We start from the raw sequence: 15,133 nt of genomic DNA on the forward strand, positions 1-15,133 counted from the left end.
TTTAAAAAGTTGATTTTTGCTATATGTGAAAATAGCTGCATTTTATAGATATTAAATACATATCATCAAACATTAATAGAAAAAATTGAACAAAAATATAACACTTTTTTCTAACATATATTTCATATTAATAAGCACTACTTTTGGATTGTTTCAAAATTGGGATGTGATAAACTGGAAACAAGATTGATAGAAGATTGCTTCCAAGCTTTCGCAACTTTCATAACTCATTTCTCACTTGCATAAAGTTCCAATTTTGACCTGAACTAATATCAATCAATGTAAGCCATGATTATCTGATGTTGCCAAAATATTCCATACAATTTATAAATGTAAACGAAAGTCACAAACTATAAAACCGCAACTATCAAAATTTTTGTCTTAAAATTGTAGGCATGATGATCAAAAGATCATTTGATTTGGCTCAGGTCCACTAAGATGGCAGACATCACCTAAAGAAATGGCAAGGTGACCCTGAATGCCCGCAAATACAGCAGCTCTACGCGGGTCGGTGCGGGGATTCCTTATGGACACTAGAATGCCTCTCAGATTATTGACAAACTTTCACGTGCCACTGATGGAAAGGATCGCACCGGAAACTGAAATACGAAAAAGGAAATGTCGTAATATCACGATCGAGAAGGAAAATCCACGATGGATCACATTCTCAATCGATGTTTTTCCTGCGTTAAAGAGACTTTGAAAACCTTTAAGATTCCTACCCTTCCTTGGAATCCTCAGGTCATAAACATGGAGAATGCCTCTTGTTAGTGAGTATTCCGCGGGAGTTAGGGAGGAATGGAAAAAGGCACACTTCAAATCAAAGATTTAACTCCAAAAATTCACAATAACTTCAATCCAAAACTTGAATTAAACATGGACAAAGACAAAAATTTGTCGAATATAATGTAGAATGACGTATTAAAATGTTGAGACCGAACTCTGGATAATTTTAAAGTGGTAGGAGTTTAGAAAACACAGGGTCCTCGCTCAAAAAAGGCACTTGATGGGAGAGTTGCTTATGTGGCATATATTGTTGCCATTTTAGGGTATAGGGCGTGAACCACACAAACTCGCCATTACTCACAGTTTGCGAAAACGCACCTCAACTCCCCCACGACTTCCCGAGATACCTGCACTCTTCCTTTACTGTTCTACGCCAAGTACTAGCAACAGGGAACAGAAGAGGAAGGTGAATTGGAATAGCGAAATACCTATTATATTGGTAAAATATCACTTTATCCTGATAGCTAAGTAATTAGAGCACATGGTTGTTGTACGGAAGGTCGCGGTTCAAATCTCACTGGAAGGAGGGATTTGTACTGTGATTTGACGTCGGATACCAGTCGACCCAGCTGCTGACCACGTTGCCTCCTACAGTGTACTGTAGGGTACCGTTACGGTATTGAATGAAGTGCTCTAACACACTTCAAGGCCCTGATCCAATATGGACTGTTGCGTCAACGATTATTATTATTATTGTTATTATCACTTTATCGTGTAAAAATTTTTAAATTTGATGCAATTCTAACTCAAAAACGAAACAATGCTTGAATTGAAAACTAAAGGCCTTTTGAATGAATTAAGAATGCCAACTTGGCAGGTTAGAAACTATTTTATAACAAATATCAATTTTTTTTCAAAGTACCGTCATTTTGGCTAATTTGTTTCAAAATCCTAGTTGATTTTATAGGAAATGCCTTATATTTCACTAATTATTTCGAACGCACACTTTTCTACTAGAGTTTCGTCTTGCTGAGAATCCTTTTGGCATTTACAATGTTTTCCGGTTCTGTTTTCTGTACGTTTAATTGATTTGCTTGAATTCGAGGCAAATACTTGCATTGCGAGAAATTCAATGTTTTTATTATCATCATATTTCCTTATTATCAATTTTTGGTTTGGAAAATAAAAATAATTCCTCGCGTTGCGTTTTCCCTTCACATCTGGTTTCCAAAAGTTTTTCTTCTTTTGTTCGGTCACTCATCAAAGACAAAACCCCAAAAGAAAGCATTAGCTTTCCAAGAGATAGTCGTCGCACGCACACCCACAGCAATTTTCGATATATTTTCCACATCCCGGGGAAGTACCGCTATATAAAACACATTTTCTAGCACACAACATAGGCATATACGAGGGTCAATCAAGCACGAAATAATTTCAAAATGTTTTTCTTTGTTTTTTGCTTGCATAGCTTTCTTGTACTGGAACACATTTTTCCTAGTGTTTTGAAAGTTTCTTGATTGCGTTGTCATAATGAGTTCAAAGCTTAGTTGTTAACTAATTGGACACAAATAGATCAACATCTTCTTCGACTTTTGAACTCCTAGAATTTTCCCCAACGGACCAAAGAGATGGTATTCGCACGTATTCGGTCGTGGTGAACCTATGTCTCATCACAGGCGACTGAACAGACCCTTTTCAACCCTAATGTAGGTTATATATTTAATTAAGAATTGCGGTGTCCTAAGATCGCATCCACTTGATGTTGGACGGACCCAAATAACCCCTCGTTTAGGGATTAGCATCCGAACTTCAAAATTATTAGGCGAAGACGGCTTTACGGTTTCTTACCAGGGCAGACACAAATTGTCAGACCCTGCCTCACCTCTGCCCTACCCAGCGTGACCGAAGCGTCTCGCAGATGTTAAATGCTCCTTTATATAATTCGCAGAACACTACATGACTGCGAATTATATTGAGCGTAAATCCGCCGATACTATACTCCCAGGGCCGTGGTAAGGCAGTGTGTGACGATTTGCCTCTGCCCTGGTAAGAAACCGTAAAGCCACCTTCGCCTAATATATATTAATTTTAATTAGATTTTAGCAAATCTTCACTTTATTCACTTTTATAATCATACAATCTAACTTCACCAATTGATTTCTTTATTTTCCAGCTGTTTACGCCGATTATTTTTCATGTGGTCGTTCACTACAGTTTTTTGAGGAATACATAAACAAAGAAGTATTACCAGCCTTGGGGGATACTACATGCACATCGTCTGTGACAGGTTTACAATCACATTTATATAGGTAAGTTGGTATTCATCTCCATATGTGGCATACGAGTTCTCACGCATTATAAAACAAAATAAAAGGATATATGCTCTCAGAGGGAGGAAATTTCTCGGCTTTGAAACCAGTTACGGTCTTGAATGAAGTGCTCTAACACACTTCAAGGCCCTGATCCAACATGGATTGTTGCGCCAACGATTATTATTATTATATTTGAAACCAGTTGCTTTGAAATTAAAGACCTAATATTGATGATTGATGTGATTATTGAGTATTTCATCACTACCCTCAGCCTAATTTAACTAAATTATTTTAACGTAGTGCTGTTTGTATTTTATTTTTTTAATGGCTTAACAAAATCTCAGAGATTTAGCAAGTTTTATATTCTTCTAAGTATTTCATACTTCTAAGAATTTCAAAAGAAATAATTTACCTTCCAGCAAAGAAGCTCGTCAAATAATTGCTACAGCCGTAAATGCATCAAGCGATGATCACATAATTTTCTGTGAAGCCAAACATACAATTATAATTGAACGATTGTGCCATTTCTTTTGTTATTCGCCAAATGCACATAGTGGCCCAGTACACATTGATGATGTTGAATTGCGGAGAAAAGGTCCAGTGTTATTTATAAGCTCAAGTGAACCTGCGAAACACATCAGAATTTGGGAGAATGCGGGAGCACAGGTTGGTATCTCGACCTTCAGATTGTTTTTGAAACTGAAATCAAATGCAGAAATGTTTGATCCTAAAAAGCACACCTTTTTTTGTTTTTTCATTAAACAGATTGTTATTATATCAAAAACCCGAGAAGGATTCTTAGATTTGGTAGACTTAGAGAATAAATTATCATCGTTCTCAGACTCTAAAAGACTGTTAATAGGATTGTTTTCTGGCGCATCAAGATCAACTGGAATTGAAGCCGATTGCGTTGCAACAACAATTCTCCTTCATCAAGTAAGTATTAATAGCCATTTTCTTTCCAAAACTCATCCGAGCTATGTAGATACTTCTTTCGGTTTCCCAATTTTGTTGTGCTCTTCTCACGGAGTTTACACACAGTATCCGCAGATTCCCTGGCTTCCTCAGGTGATAGTTTAGCCTGCAGTGACGAGCGAGTATTCCCACCATGATCCCGAGGTTCTGCTTGGTGAGATTGAAACAGTCTTTCGAGCGCTTGGGTTCGTATCCCCCCATGAACACCCTGGACTGCTCCTGACAAGTTCGCCCAATAAAGTTTGCTTAGTTGTTTCTCTTCATTTTTCAATGTCGTAGTCATGAACCTATTTCCGATTCAACAAAATACCTCTAGCCCGTATAGCGGCCTCGCTGCTCCTCTCCTGACCAGCTCGTCTGCTCCTTCATTGCCTTCTAGACAAATGTGGAACCGAGAGTATCTAGACGTTATCGAGCGAGCCGAACGTGTTCAGTCTGTCAAGGCATTCCCTTACCAGTTTGGAATTTATCTAGTAGGACCTAAATGCCTTAATAAACGCTTGGGTCAGAGTCGTTTAGAGTAGCAATGTTCTGTCCCTATAGATACTTTCGAAGTTGAAGAGGGCACATCTGTCTATGACGTATATTTCCGCCTGAAATATGCTAGTATGCTTACTCTTTAGTTTAAAGTGGCTTTCCTTGAACCAATGTCCCCGGCGCCTGCTCCCCCTTACGTAAGGGATCCATCAGTGTACCAGTATTTAGCCGTATTGCCACGCTCTCCCCGTTTGCCCTGTTGCTCCAACAACTTTTTATCCAAGTGCAACGTCGTTAGGCATTATGGATGAATCTTTTAAACACTATTGATTGTATGTCAAATCAGTGTATTGCACAATCCACAATTTCTTATCTCGAACAAAGAATGGCGAAAGTGTCTTTGAGTTTTGAATAATACCGCACCCACTCTAAGTAAAGAAATAAACTCATAAATCTAAAATCAACAATACACGGAAAACAATCTCGTATGCAAATTATATCGGCAACCAGCTGATCACTTTAGATTGCAATCATCCTTCAGCTAGCCCATACCTAAGTCACACGTCTAGCTTACCATAAGGCCAACAACAGCATAACAACTATGCCAAGAAAAAACATCCCGGTTTTGCACCGAGGTCAATAAATTCGATATCTCTAAAAGCTGTCTGGTGTCCTGACCTACGCCATCGCCCCATCTCAGGCAGGGCCTTCCTCGTCTTCTTTTTCTACCATAGATATTGCCCTTATAGACTTTTCGGGCTGGACCATCCTCATCCATACGGATTAAGTGACCCGCCCATCGTAACCTATTGAGCCGGATTTTATCCGCAACCTGACGGTTACGGTATCGCTTGTAGATTTCATCGTTATGTAGCCTACGGAATCGTCCATCCTCATGTAGGGGACCAAAAATTCTTCGGAGTATTCTTCTCTCGAACGGAACCAAGAGTTCGCAATTTCTCTTCCTAAGAACCCAAGTCTTCGAGGAATACATAAGGGTGATGATAATTCAAGCAAAACTGGTAGGCCTTACCAGAATGACAATACCCCACACAATAGTGCATATTAGAATCAATGATAGCCTGGCAGAAGGTCGGATTAAAGCAAGGAAATGGACAGGCACTATTATTGTTCAATTTTGCACTAGAGCCGGTTATACAAAAGTTGCATGTGGCATCCTGCTTTATGAGTCCAGTAAAACATCGCATATGCGGACGATATAAGCCCCATGGCGCGATCTTTTACATCACCATAGGAGATTTTTATAAACCTCGATAAAACAGTAAACAAAGTTAGTCTACGAATTAATGAAAACAAGACAAAAATTATGTCGCAAACGAGAAAAATCGATGGAGAATCTGAGTTTAGGCTCACTTATTCAATTGGGACCCAATCCCTAACGTACGAGCCGAAGCAGTCAGCAAACCTCACCCCGATCTTTAACTTTTGACGTTAAAGCCTTGCTTACAGCATTCGGGCAAAACACATCCCCCGGGTTCTTCAGAGACAAGACCGTCAGGGGCAACGGCGACTAAGGGCATACCAAAGCAGTAACGGCCTTCTGACGATCCGAACTCTTAGGTTCAAATGGACGTGAAGAGGGTTCGACCAGCAACGGTCAAGTCTTCATTTGCAACCAAGGCTATTGAATCCGTTGGATGGGTCTTGTAAGACGACACCAGTTGATTTGGCATCATGTGACTTCTAGGTATTCACGAAATTCAAAAGACCATTGTGAACAAATCGTTTTAGGCGATGGAGCGTGATGGGGCGTGAATCGCTACGTGCTCTGAAAGCTATCCTGAGAGGTGACTTTAATTCTTGTTTCGAAGATTGGGAAACACGTTGGCATAAGTGTATTGTGCCCGGAGGACACTACTTTGAAGATGACAAAGTGGATTTCCAAGAATAAATAAATACATTTTAAAATAAATAAAAACTCGTCTACGTAAATGACGAGATTTCCGTACTCGGACTGATTATCGTTTTTCAAGAATCTGGGACTTCCAAATTTCCTTTAGGCGGGGGATCGAGTAGGTGGATATGATGGGGTTAGCAGCGAGGGTTTTGGGACTGAAAGGTAGCATGGACAGTAATGATGGGAAGGTTCATGAAATTGAGGCTGGCAGAAGTCACCTTTGTAGAAGACTGTTCTACCTTGGAGCTCAAGAGGCAGTTTTGGGATAGGAGTGGTAGGGGTAATTGAGGAAATAGGTGAGTGCGAAGAAGATTCTTTTCAACGATTTCGATCTACATGACCTGTGTAATGAATGGTTTGGGATGAGATCGACACTTGATCAAGTAGTTGGAGCATGAGGAGGGGTCAGAGAGTGGCTAGGAGAAAGTGCACGTGCAGGCTTGCCGAAGTAGGAACGCCGGGCATGGGAGGAGGTTGACTATGGACTGGATAGAAGGAGGAGGAAGTCCTCTGCTCCGTTCCATTCACCTTTTCGAACTAGAAGATGTTTTGGGAAAAGATAGCACATGATTCTGAACTTTCTGTATGTGGCAGGGTCCAGCTCAACGTTGGCGAGGTAGTTGTGGAGGTGGTTAGTGTAAAGAGTCAGAACCCCCTCGCAGATTGACCTGTCTAGAGACTAGATTTCATCTAGAATAGGTTAGAATTGCAGAGTATATCTATTTCCAAATAGTCCCCACCGGAAGGTCGTCCAGTATTTGATATTCTCTAGAATACCATCGGAGGCGGGATTAGATCGCGATAATTGAGGGAACGGGCTGGGACCAGTGTAGTGACGACCTGTCAAGTCGATGGTATCGTTGGAGACTTGGCTATTGGTGGAGAGTAAAAGGTGGTGAAATTTGCATTTCCTGGCTGATGGTGTAGCTCTGCCGGGGAGTTGGATATCGAGGACTATGGCATCGTAGTCCCTGATGCCTGCAACGGTTTCAGTGAAAGGGAAAGTGTTGGTAGTTGGGACGACAGTATTATTTCTGCTGATGAGAAAATGGTCGAAGTAGAAGTAGACGTACCCGGTCTCAGTTTTGACAATTAATGCACGATGGGGAAGGTCCGGCTGAAAAGTGGTCCTTTTTTCGAAGAAACATTCTCAGAACCCACCCAATCGGAAAACCTGAAAAAATTAAGATACTGGCACTATTCCGTGCCTAGGATCCGTAATACCTTCCATACCGGTATCTGGTCAAATAAAATTAGTAATGGTATGTTACTTTAATTTTTAATAATTGACTGCAAAACCCCCTTAAGTTCATCCTGGAGGCTATAATTTAGACCATGATCCAAACAATGGAAATCGCACCATTGCTAACCAAGTCATAATAGGTCGATATTTTCCGTAGGTTTTCACCTAAATCTTCATCCGTTTTAACCTCTAGCAACGGATCGCCTTTCTGTGTATCCCTTGCACGCGTGACATTGCCAATCAATTCAGTGAGGGAAGTATCTGTTTTGACTTTGCGCAAGATCTCCGGAGTGGGCCGTGTGCGGTATCAAATGAAAGGTCTCAGTTGGTACTTTTCTAAACTGGTTGAAGCATAAGGGAGCTCCAAAAGTAAAACAAGTTTCGTTCTCAAAACCTATCCAACTGAAAAAAGTTGACAAAAAAAAAATCAGAATGGTGCATCTATGTTTATGAAATCTAGGCCTCTGAAAACATTTTTTTTTTTTCAATATTTGCACAAATATTAATAGAATTATATCAAAATACCACATGCGTAATACAACTAAAATATGCGAGGCATAAAGCCGAAGGCCAGGAGCACTTTAGTACCAGGATTACTATACTGTATGGTACTATAAGAACTATTGACAGTATGCGTGGTAAGATATATCAATTCATCCGGTCAAATGTTAGAATATATGCATTTGTGTCAGCGTTGAGTTCACTCTGCCGACAGACATCTGAAATGAACATTTATTCTAAGTGGTTAGATGAAATCAATCCTCCCACAAAGAACTATAAAGTGAAGGAATGAGGCTGCCTCTTCCATAAAAAACTGCGTTTATAGGTAATAAGCACGCCTTGTTCACTCCTCCCGATGACCCTACAATCTTATTGGTTGACCTCAAATTTTACCACGTAAATTGAAGTGGAAATTCACCACAATTTCCGCACCGTCGGGAGAAATCTATCGATTAATCTTTGATTTTCCATTGCTTCTATTATAATTTTACGATTCTCATTTTCTTGATCATAAAAATGGATAATACCATAAACAATAGAATGGTATTGACAGTTTAAACCGAGGACTTGAACTCATTGTGCACATTTCCTTCCATCATTATTCTATTGTATGACTTAAACTCCTCCTGTTCCGAACGATTAATTGTCATCTGCTGTATAGTTCTGCAGCAAGCGCATTTCTGCCGATTGTGTATTTCCATATTTGCTTCCGTCGATTCTCTTTTCCTTCTATTGCCCATTCGTTTAGTACCTTGCTCAGCACTTACGGTTGAAGCTTGCGGGATTGCTTCTACTTGACATTCGTTTTCTGTAACCGAGTGCATTATTCGCTGAACAATTCAGGAAGTCATTTTTGTGCCATACGTTTCAAATAGGCCATTTAGATTAAGTATCTCTCAAAAACCATGCAAACTCTTGGATGAGTTTTTTCCACCGCGTTCATAACGTAGCAGTAGTTTTGAAAAGTTTATTTATTTTGAACTTCACCATTTCAGTATGGCGCCATAGGTATTTGGGACTATTGTCTGGCAGCACCCTACGCATCAATAGATATGAACCCCTTGTTGCCTGGTTCGACAAAAGATGTTTTATTCTTTAGTACGAAAAAATTCATCGGTGGCGTGCAAGGACCAGGTGTATTGATTATCAAAAAGTCGTTAATATCGTCACATCATTCAACTGTATTCGAAGATTCCGTCGGTGTTGTGGAAACTATACGAGCAGGACTCGCTATGCAACTGAAGGAATCCTTAGGAATTCAAAACATTGCTGCAAGGCAGGAGAAGCTGTGCAAGTAAGATAAATTAAACATGACTTTATAGGAAGTCCTTAATTGACATGTGTATTTGTTTGCAGACAAATTCTTTCACATATAAGGACGATACCAGAAATTATATTATTGGGGCCATTACAAACTACAGCAAAGCGAATACCTTTGCTTAGTTTTCTGGTGAAACATCCACGAGGATCGTTCTTACATCATAGGTAATAAAGCCGAATCTTTGAAGTCCGTATGTCCTCAATACAATAATTTTCTTTCAAGATTTGTGGTAGCTGTGCTGAATGATGTGTTTGGTATACAGGCCACAGGGACATCATATATTGGTGAAATTTTAGGAATCAATAAAACAACATCTAGGGACTATGATAACTTCATAACGGATACATATAACAACGCAGAATTTATTCGTCCTGGATATACAAATTTATTGATCCCATACTTTATGTCTGATGCAGAAGTTGGCTTCATTTTAGAAGCATTGAAAATGGTTGCGACCGAAGCATGGAAGTTACTCCCACAGTATGAATATATTGAAAGAACAGGCGAATGGCGACATCATTCAAACTCGTTGATAAAGGAAAGAAAATGGCTTGGATCTATCCGATATACAGACGGGCGCATGTTGTTCACTGACAGACGGATCTCTGGTCCTGGTAGTTTCCCACAAAATTATTCAGAATGCTTACAAACAGCAAGGAATCTTTTTAATCGGGCACGTAAAATGGCCCAAAAGTCGACGTTGCCATTGGGCTTGAAACTAGTGAATGAAACAGCAGAGAGTTTGAGGTGGTTCATGCTACCAGGAGAAGCGCATCAATTGCTACTGGGGCATTCCCAGAATGTTCGAACGCATCTACCGTTTGATCCGAATAAAACAAAAGGTAATTATGCATTTAGGTCACTCTCCATTGTGCACTACCCTACTATGTATATCGTCGAAATTGGATAATCTATTTTTGGTTACTATTCTCGTTTGCAGAATTATCATCGCTCTTCCACATGTTTCGCCACAACAGCCTTTCAGCACTGGATGTTAAACGCTTCAAAAGTCGCAGTCTTCCCACATCTCCAGTGCAAATTCCGATGCGACGACAACAGTCATCACCTACGCCTCCATGTAGCCCAAAAACCACAAGTTTAACAGACTGTGCATCGCCACCAATTGTGCGTTTCTCGTTGGGCGGTGAAGTGACAACCATGGCATCATTCAACCCACAAAGAATTTCGAACCTAGTGAATAGTGAAGAAGCCATATCGAGCCGAAATAGGTAAGTTGACGATCTCTCCAAAATCACAAAAATATAAATTATCTTTTATTTTACTAATCTATCACTGTTAACACAACTTTTGTATGTAAATTTTTTCCATTTTTTTTGTATTATTTTAAACAATTTTTCTTCAATCCTAACAATTGTTGATACAATATCAAAACCAATCAAAATCTTCATTTAACGTAGATGTCATAGTTGGTCATCAGCTGGAGGTGTAAAATCATTAAGTCCACAAACACGTATTAACCTAGGATTGGCTAAACATTCGCAACTGGCCGCGCATAGACTAAAATTCATGCGAAAATTGTGCTCTTGCAGTAGTCAAACAGATTTACATAGTCCAGTTTTTTCAGCGCATAATTCATCATCAGCTCCTAGCCTGCAAAATATCATTCGGGCTGGGAGGTGAGCTAAGAAATTTATTTAATTTGTAATATTGATTTTTTTATTCAGTAGAGGAATATTGGTTAGTGTTCATTGCATAAATGCTTGTTTCCAATGCACTCATATGCATTTTTCATGACACATGCATGATACTGGTTGTTGTTTTATTTAAAAATTTAAATAGTAGCTTGGAATTTGCTCACATCACGATAGTTTACATGCTATTGATAGCAATACTGTAGCTGTGGTATAGTAGTTTTTGATTCAAACCTTTGAACAAGATATGATATTGCTCAAAAAATACTTTCTAGAAATCGCGCCCAATGTGGGGCACATCAAATAAATTCGAAATAGCAATTACTAATTGTTCATGTAACCATTTCAAGTTATGCTAATTATTAATGCAGCAATAACTATTCCTGCCTTGAGGGAAACATGTTTTTACTAATATAGTCCCTAGTCACGCTGTGTTACAGAGGGTTTGTAAATCTAAATGAACTCCTTTTCATCATCATCATATGTATGTATATATTTAACAGTCCAAACCAAATTATAAAAGAACGCTGTAGGTTTTCCACCAAAGTCAGAAGTAAAAATGGGCGGTCCAACCAATATCTTCAGAAACAGTCGATTCAAACCCAAATATACTAAAGATGCAAGCTCGTAGTCTCAGTGCCAAAAGCCTACTAAACTGTCCTGATTTCTGTTCGACTTTTTTCAAATTACAAACATATAAATATATTGCCATGTTCATTGATTAAGGAACGTGAGAAAATGCCTGCTCGACCGGTCAGGTAGGTTGTATAGGCATTACAACCAGGATCGCTGCAAATCAGCCTGCACATCTTCTGAATTGTGACCAAACCGTCATCGCGTGGGTCAACTCAACCTCATTGATAGGGCCGAATCGTCATTTAGCTGGGGTAAATTCTCCTTTCGAACAACCATAACATCGTTGCATAAACGGCAAGTTTTGGCTACGTCATTTCTACCAAAATTTCCGATGCATTTGACGCAGCAGTTACTAATGTTTTAGCTGACTTTTCGATACTCTAGAATTGGTACTGCTGATAGTGACCGACCAAGTCCCCTAGAAAATAAGCCAAGTGGTCGTCAATACCATTGTATATTGCGACTAGTGGTTGTGAGTTGAGATATTGATAAATAGAATGTTGAGTTGATCAAAGAATAAGATTTGCTTACTAACAAATCACAATAGATGCATTTTCGTCGACTCAACCGCTGCCACAAACTGGACACCTTGTTACGGCGATACCGAAGCGATGAGCTGCCAGTCGACAGTCGTTTCTTAATGTAATTTACTTACCATTCCAATAGGTCCTGCTTAAGATATGATTTGCGCCAACCAAAGCAGTTCCAGTGCCGCTGTATAAATGCCCGCAAAAATTTAAACATTATTCACTTAAAATGCATCGTTTCTCAAATATCAAAAATGATCATTAATCTTTTATTTTGTTGTTTTACCCATTAATTGTATGGCCTGACCACGGTATATAAAAGTACTAGCAAACGGAGGTACAAGCGGATCGTCTCGGAAAATTGTGAATTATTTACCACACACACTATTTCGACAATCGTGTGTGGTAGTGGCATCGATTTTGGTCTTTAGCTGACTTTCCTCGAACAAATCTCGAAAACGAAACTGACCTGTAGAATCCCTGGTTTAGCAGCATGCAGATCATTTCGTTTTATCTTTCCTCTGCACTAAGCTGACGGAAAGATTCATTTGCTTATATACGGTATTTTCCTTGTCCTATTATCTAGCATACTTGAGCACCTCGTATATCCTCCTCTCAAATTCCCAAATCCATCCTATCTTCACACTACATAAGTAACGTATTTTAATTACTCATTTATTAAAAATCATTTTGATTTCTTCCTTACTCCCTCTTACCTCTTACCTCTTACCTTTAAATGTAAGTGCTAGCAAGTGCATTTTGCCTAGCGGGTAATCTCAGTAAATTGCGAATTATTTATGTATGTAGTAACAGCTGTGAAACAGCCGAACACAGGCGGCATGGGATGGTTGGAAGAGTACGTTCGAGGACTTACCCGAAAAATTAGCGCTAATATTTTCTTTATTCTGTGGCAAGCAGTGGTGGAGTGAATTTTTAAAGGGAAGAAATAGTGAGGTCATAAGCGCGATGTGATCGTTGCCCCCGGATAGAAGTTGATGAAGCGACCGCCGTATGTAATTTTCACGGAATTATTGCCGATGGAAAAAAACTTCCAGGAGGTGATACCCGCTATTGAGTCGACATTTCTTGTTATTCTCCTACTTCCAGGTCCACGTCCGTTCCAACTTCGCATGATATTCCACGTATCGTATCAAAGTACACGTGAAATCTTTGCTAATAAGCGCGTACCAACGTGACACTTAAGTGGGGACATTATTTGGGGGTGAATCTTCACAGTTAAATTCGCCTTTCTTGTAGGTTTTTGGTATAGCTTGGCCAGAATCTCCGTCATAGCCCACTGTGTTGGCCTCATAGGTTTCCAATTGATAAGATGGGTACTTACGCCAAAGCAGTCTCGGCCATGATTTATGCCCCTCATCAAGCTTTTTTGAGGTTTGAATTATAAAGTCCCCGCCTTCTTGACATTCTGCGCTCAAAACAAATTAAAGTACTTGCTTATGTTCCCGTGACAATCCAATTCGGACTAAATCTTCATGGCTTGCCAAGTAAACGGTTGTCTTGATCCTGGCCATTTCATGCCCTTTTGGCTACTCTAATTGCGTCTATTGGTTTTGCCCCACTGTGGGGTAAAATGGTAAATGGGTGGGGGACAATAGTAAATCAATTCTGTAACCCTCCAGAACAATTTTTTGAGCTCAAATAAGTGTGGAAAAATTAGAAGGTGCCTCAATGATGAAATTCATTACAATAAACGTCCATATTTATTTCAATATACTGCAAAAAGAAAGTCATTACAGAGCCTGACTTGCTCACTGGCCAACTGTCCTATTCGTCGTTTTCTCCCACTATTAGATGGTGCACGCAGTATCGCCTTTAGATAAGGACGAATTGATTCAAGATGCTTCAAAAATTCCAAAAATTGTTCCACATTCATCCATCCTAAAATAACGCAAGTGCTTGTAACTTCCAGGAACATATCTCCGGAACAAATGTTAGACTTAATTGTTTCAATTTACCAGAAGTATTTGCAGCTCCTGCGCAGCCGTTCAAAAAAGAGGCTTAAATTAGACCCGTGCAAGAATGGAAGATAGTTGTGCTGTATTTCGCGTTGGACTTACTGCCAGTGTAGTGCCATCGTGACCAGGCTGCCATGATCACGCCATGTGATACGTCCAACTTGCTTCTGCCCTTTACGACTTATGACTCGGTTAAAGTTCTGGATAGTCGTAACACCGGTCAAAGTGATTGCTTTCAAAGCGATAGCTCTCATACAGTTTGAATCAATAAAAAATTTGTTTTCTCTTATTTGCTAGTGTTGATATTTTTATTTTTGCAAAAACCGATATTTCGGGAACCACTTCTTCCCCTCTTGTTGGCACTGATAAAGGGAACTTTTCTGACTTCTCTTTATGCAGCCGTTTGTGGAGTGCATCCTCTACGGTGATGCTTATTGCTTTGCCATGAAATTAACAATCCATTTTCCTACCTCCGGCTACTAAATATATATAATAAATGAAAATCTTATTTGTGAATGGAATGGTTTAAATTAAAGAAAACTCTGCCGAAATTTAACACATAAGCTTTCTTTTTTGCACCAGCTACTCCTCCCAGATCGCTCCATATATTTTCACATGTTCCAATTGTCGCTCATTCAATTGATAGCGCTTCCAGTTAAATTTTATTTCTGCAGGAAATGCATCCCTTACAGAAATTTACTCTGGTAGAATCACAAACTCTGACGTAACTGACTAGTACTAATCTTACAAGTATTCGCCTATACCGGCCTTTCAGAATACTTTATCCATCTTCAACAGAGGACTGGGAGTTCCTTTAATAATATTTAAAGCTCCAAAACCTAAAATTAGCGGTAAATTTGGCCAACAAC

General features: G+C 39.5%; 1 protein-coding gene across 2 annotated transcripts in view; it reads left to right on the forward strand.

The window, feature by feature from the left end:
- Positions 1-15,133, forward strand: part of LOC119653267 — a 271,295-nt gene that overhangs the window by 230,843 nt on the left and 25,319 nt on the right. The window contains exons 2-9 of one of the 2 annotated variants that reach the window (XM_038057887.1): positions 2,900-3,035; positions 3,458-3,704; positions 3,804-3,974; positions 9,148-9,446; positions 9,509-9,637; positions 9,696-10,315; positions 10,414-10,702; positions 10,892-11,110. In XM_038057887.1, the coding sequence (XP_037913815.1) occupies positions 2,900-3,035; positions 3,458-3,704; positions 3,804-3,974; positions 9,148-9,446; positions 9,509-9,637; positions 9,696-10,315; positions 10,414-10,702; positions 10,892-11,110 (2,110 nt within the window). The remainder of the gene's footprint in view (positions 1-2,899; positions 3,036-3,457; positions 3,705-3,803; positions 3,975-9,147; positions 9,447-9,508; positions 9,638-9,695; positions 10,316-10,413; positions 10,703-10,891; positions 11,111-15,133) is intronic. The other variant, XM_038057888.1, reaches the window with a different exon arrangement.

This window comes from Hermetia illucens, chromosome 3 (assembly GCF_905115235.1).
Source record: "Hermetia illucens chromosome 3, iHerIll2.2.curated.20191125, whole genome shotgun sequence".
In the NCBI taxonomy this organism is placed as follows: Eukaryota; Metazoa; Arthropoda; class Insecta; order Diptera; family Stratiomyidae; genus Hermetia; species Hermetia illucens.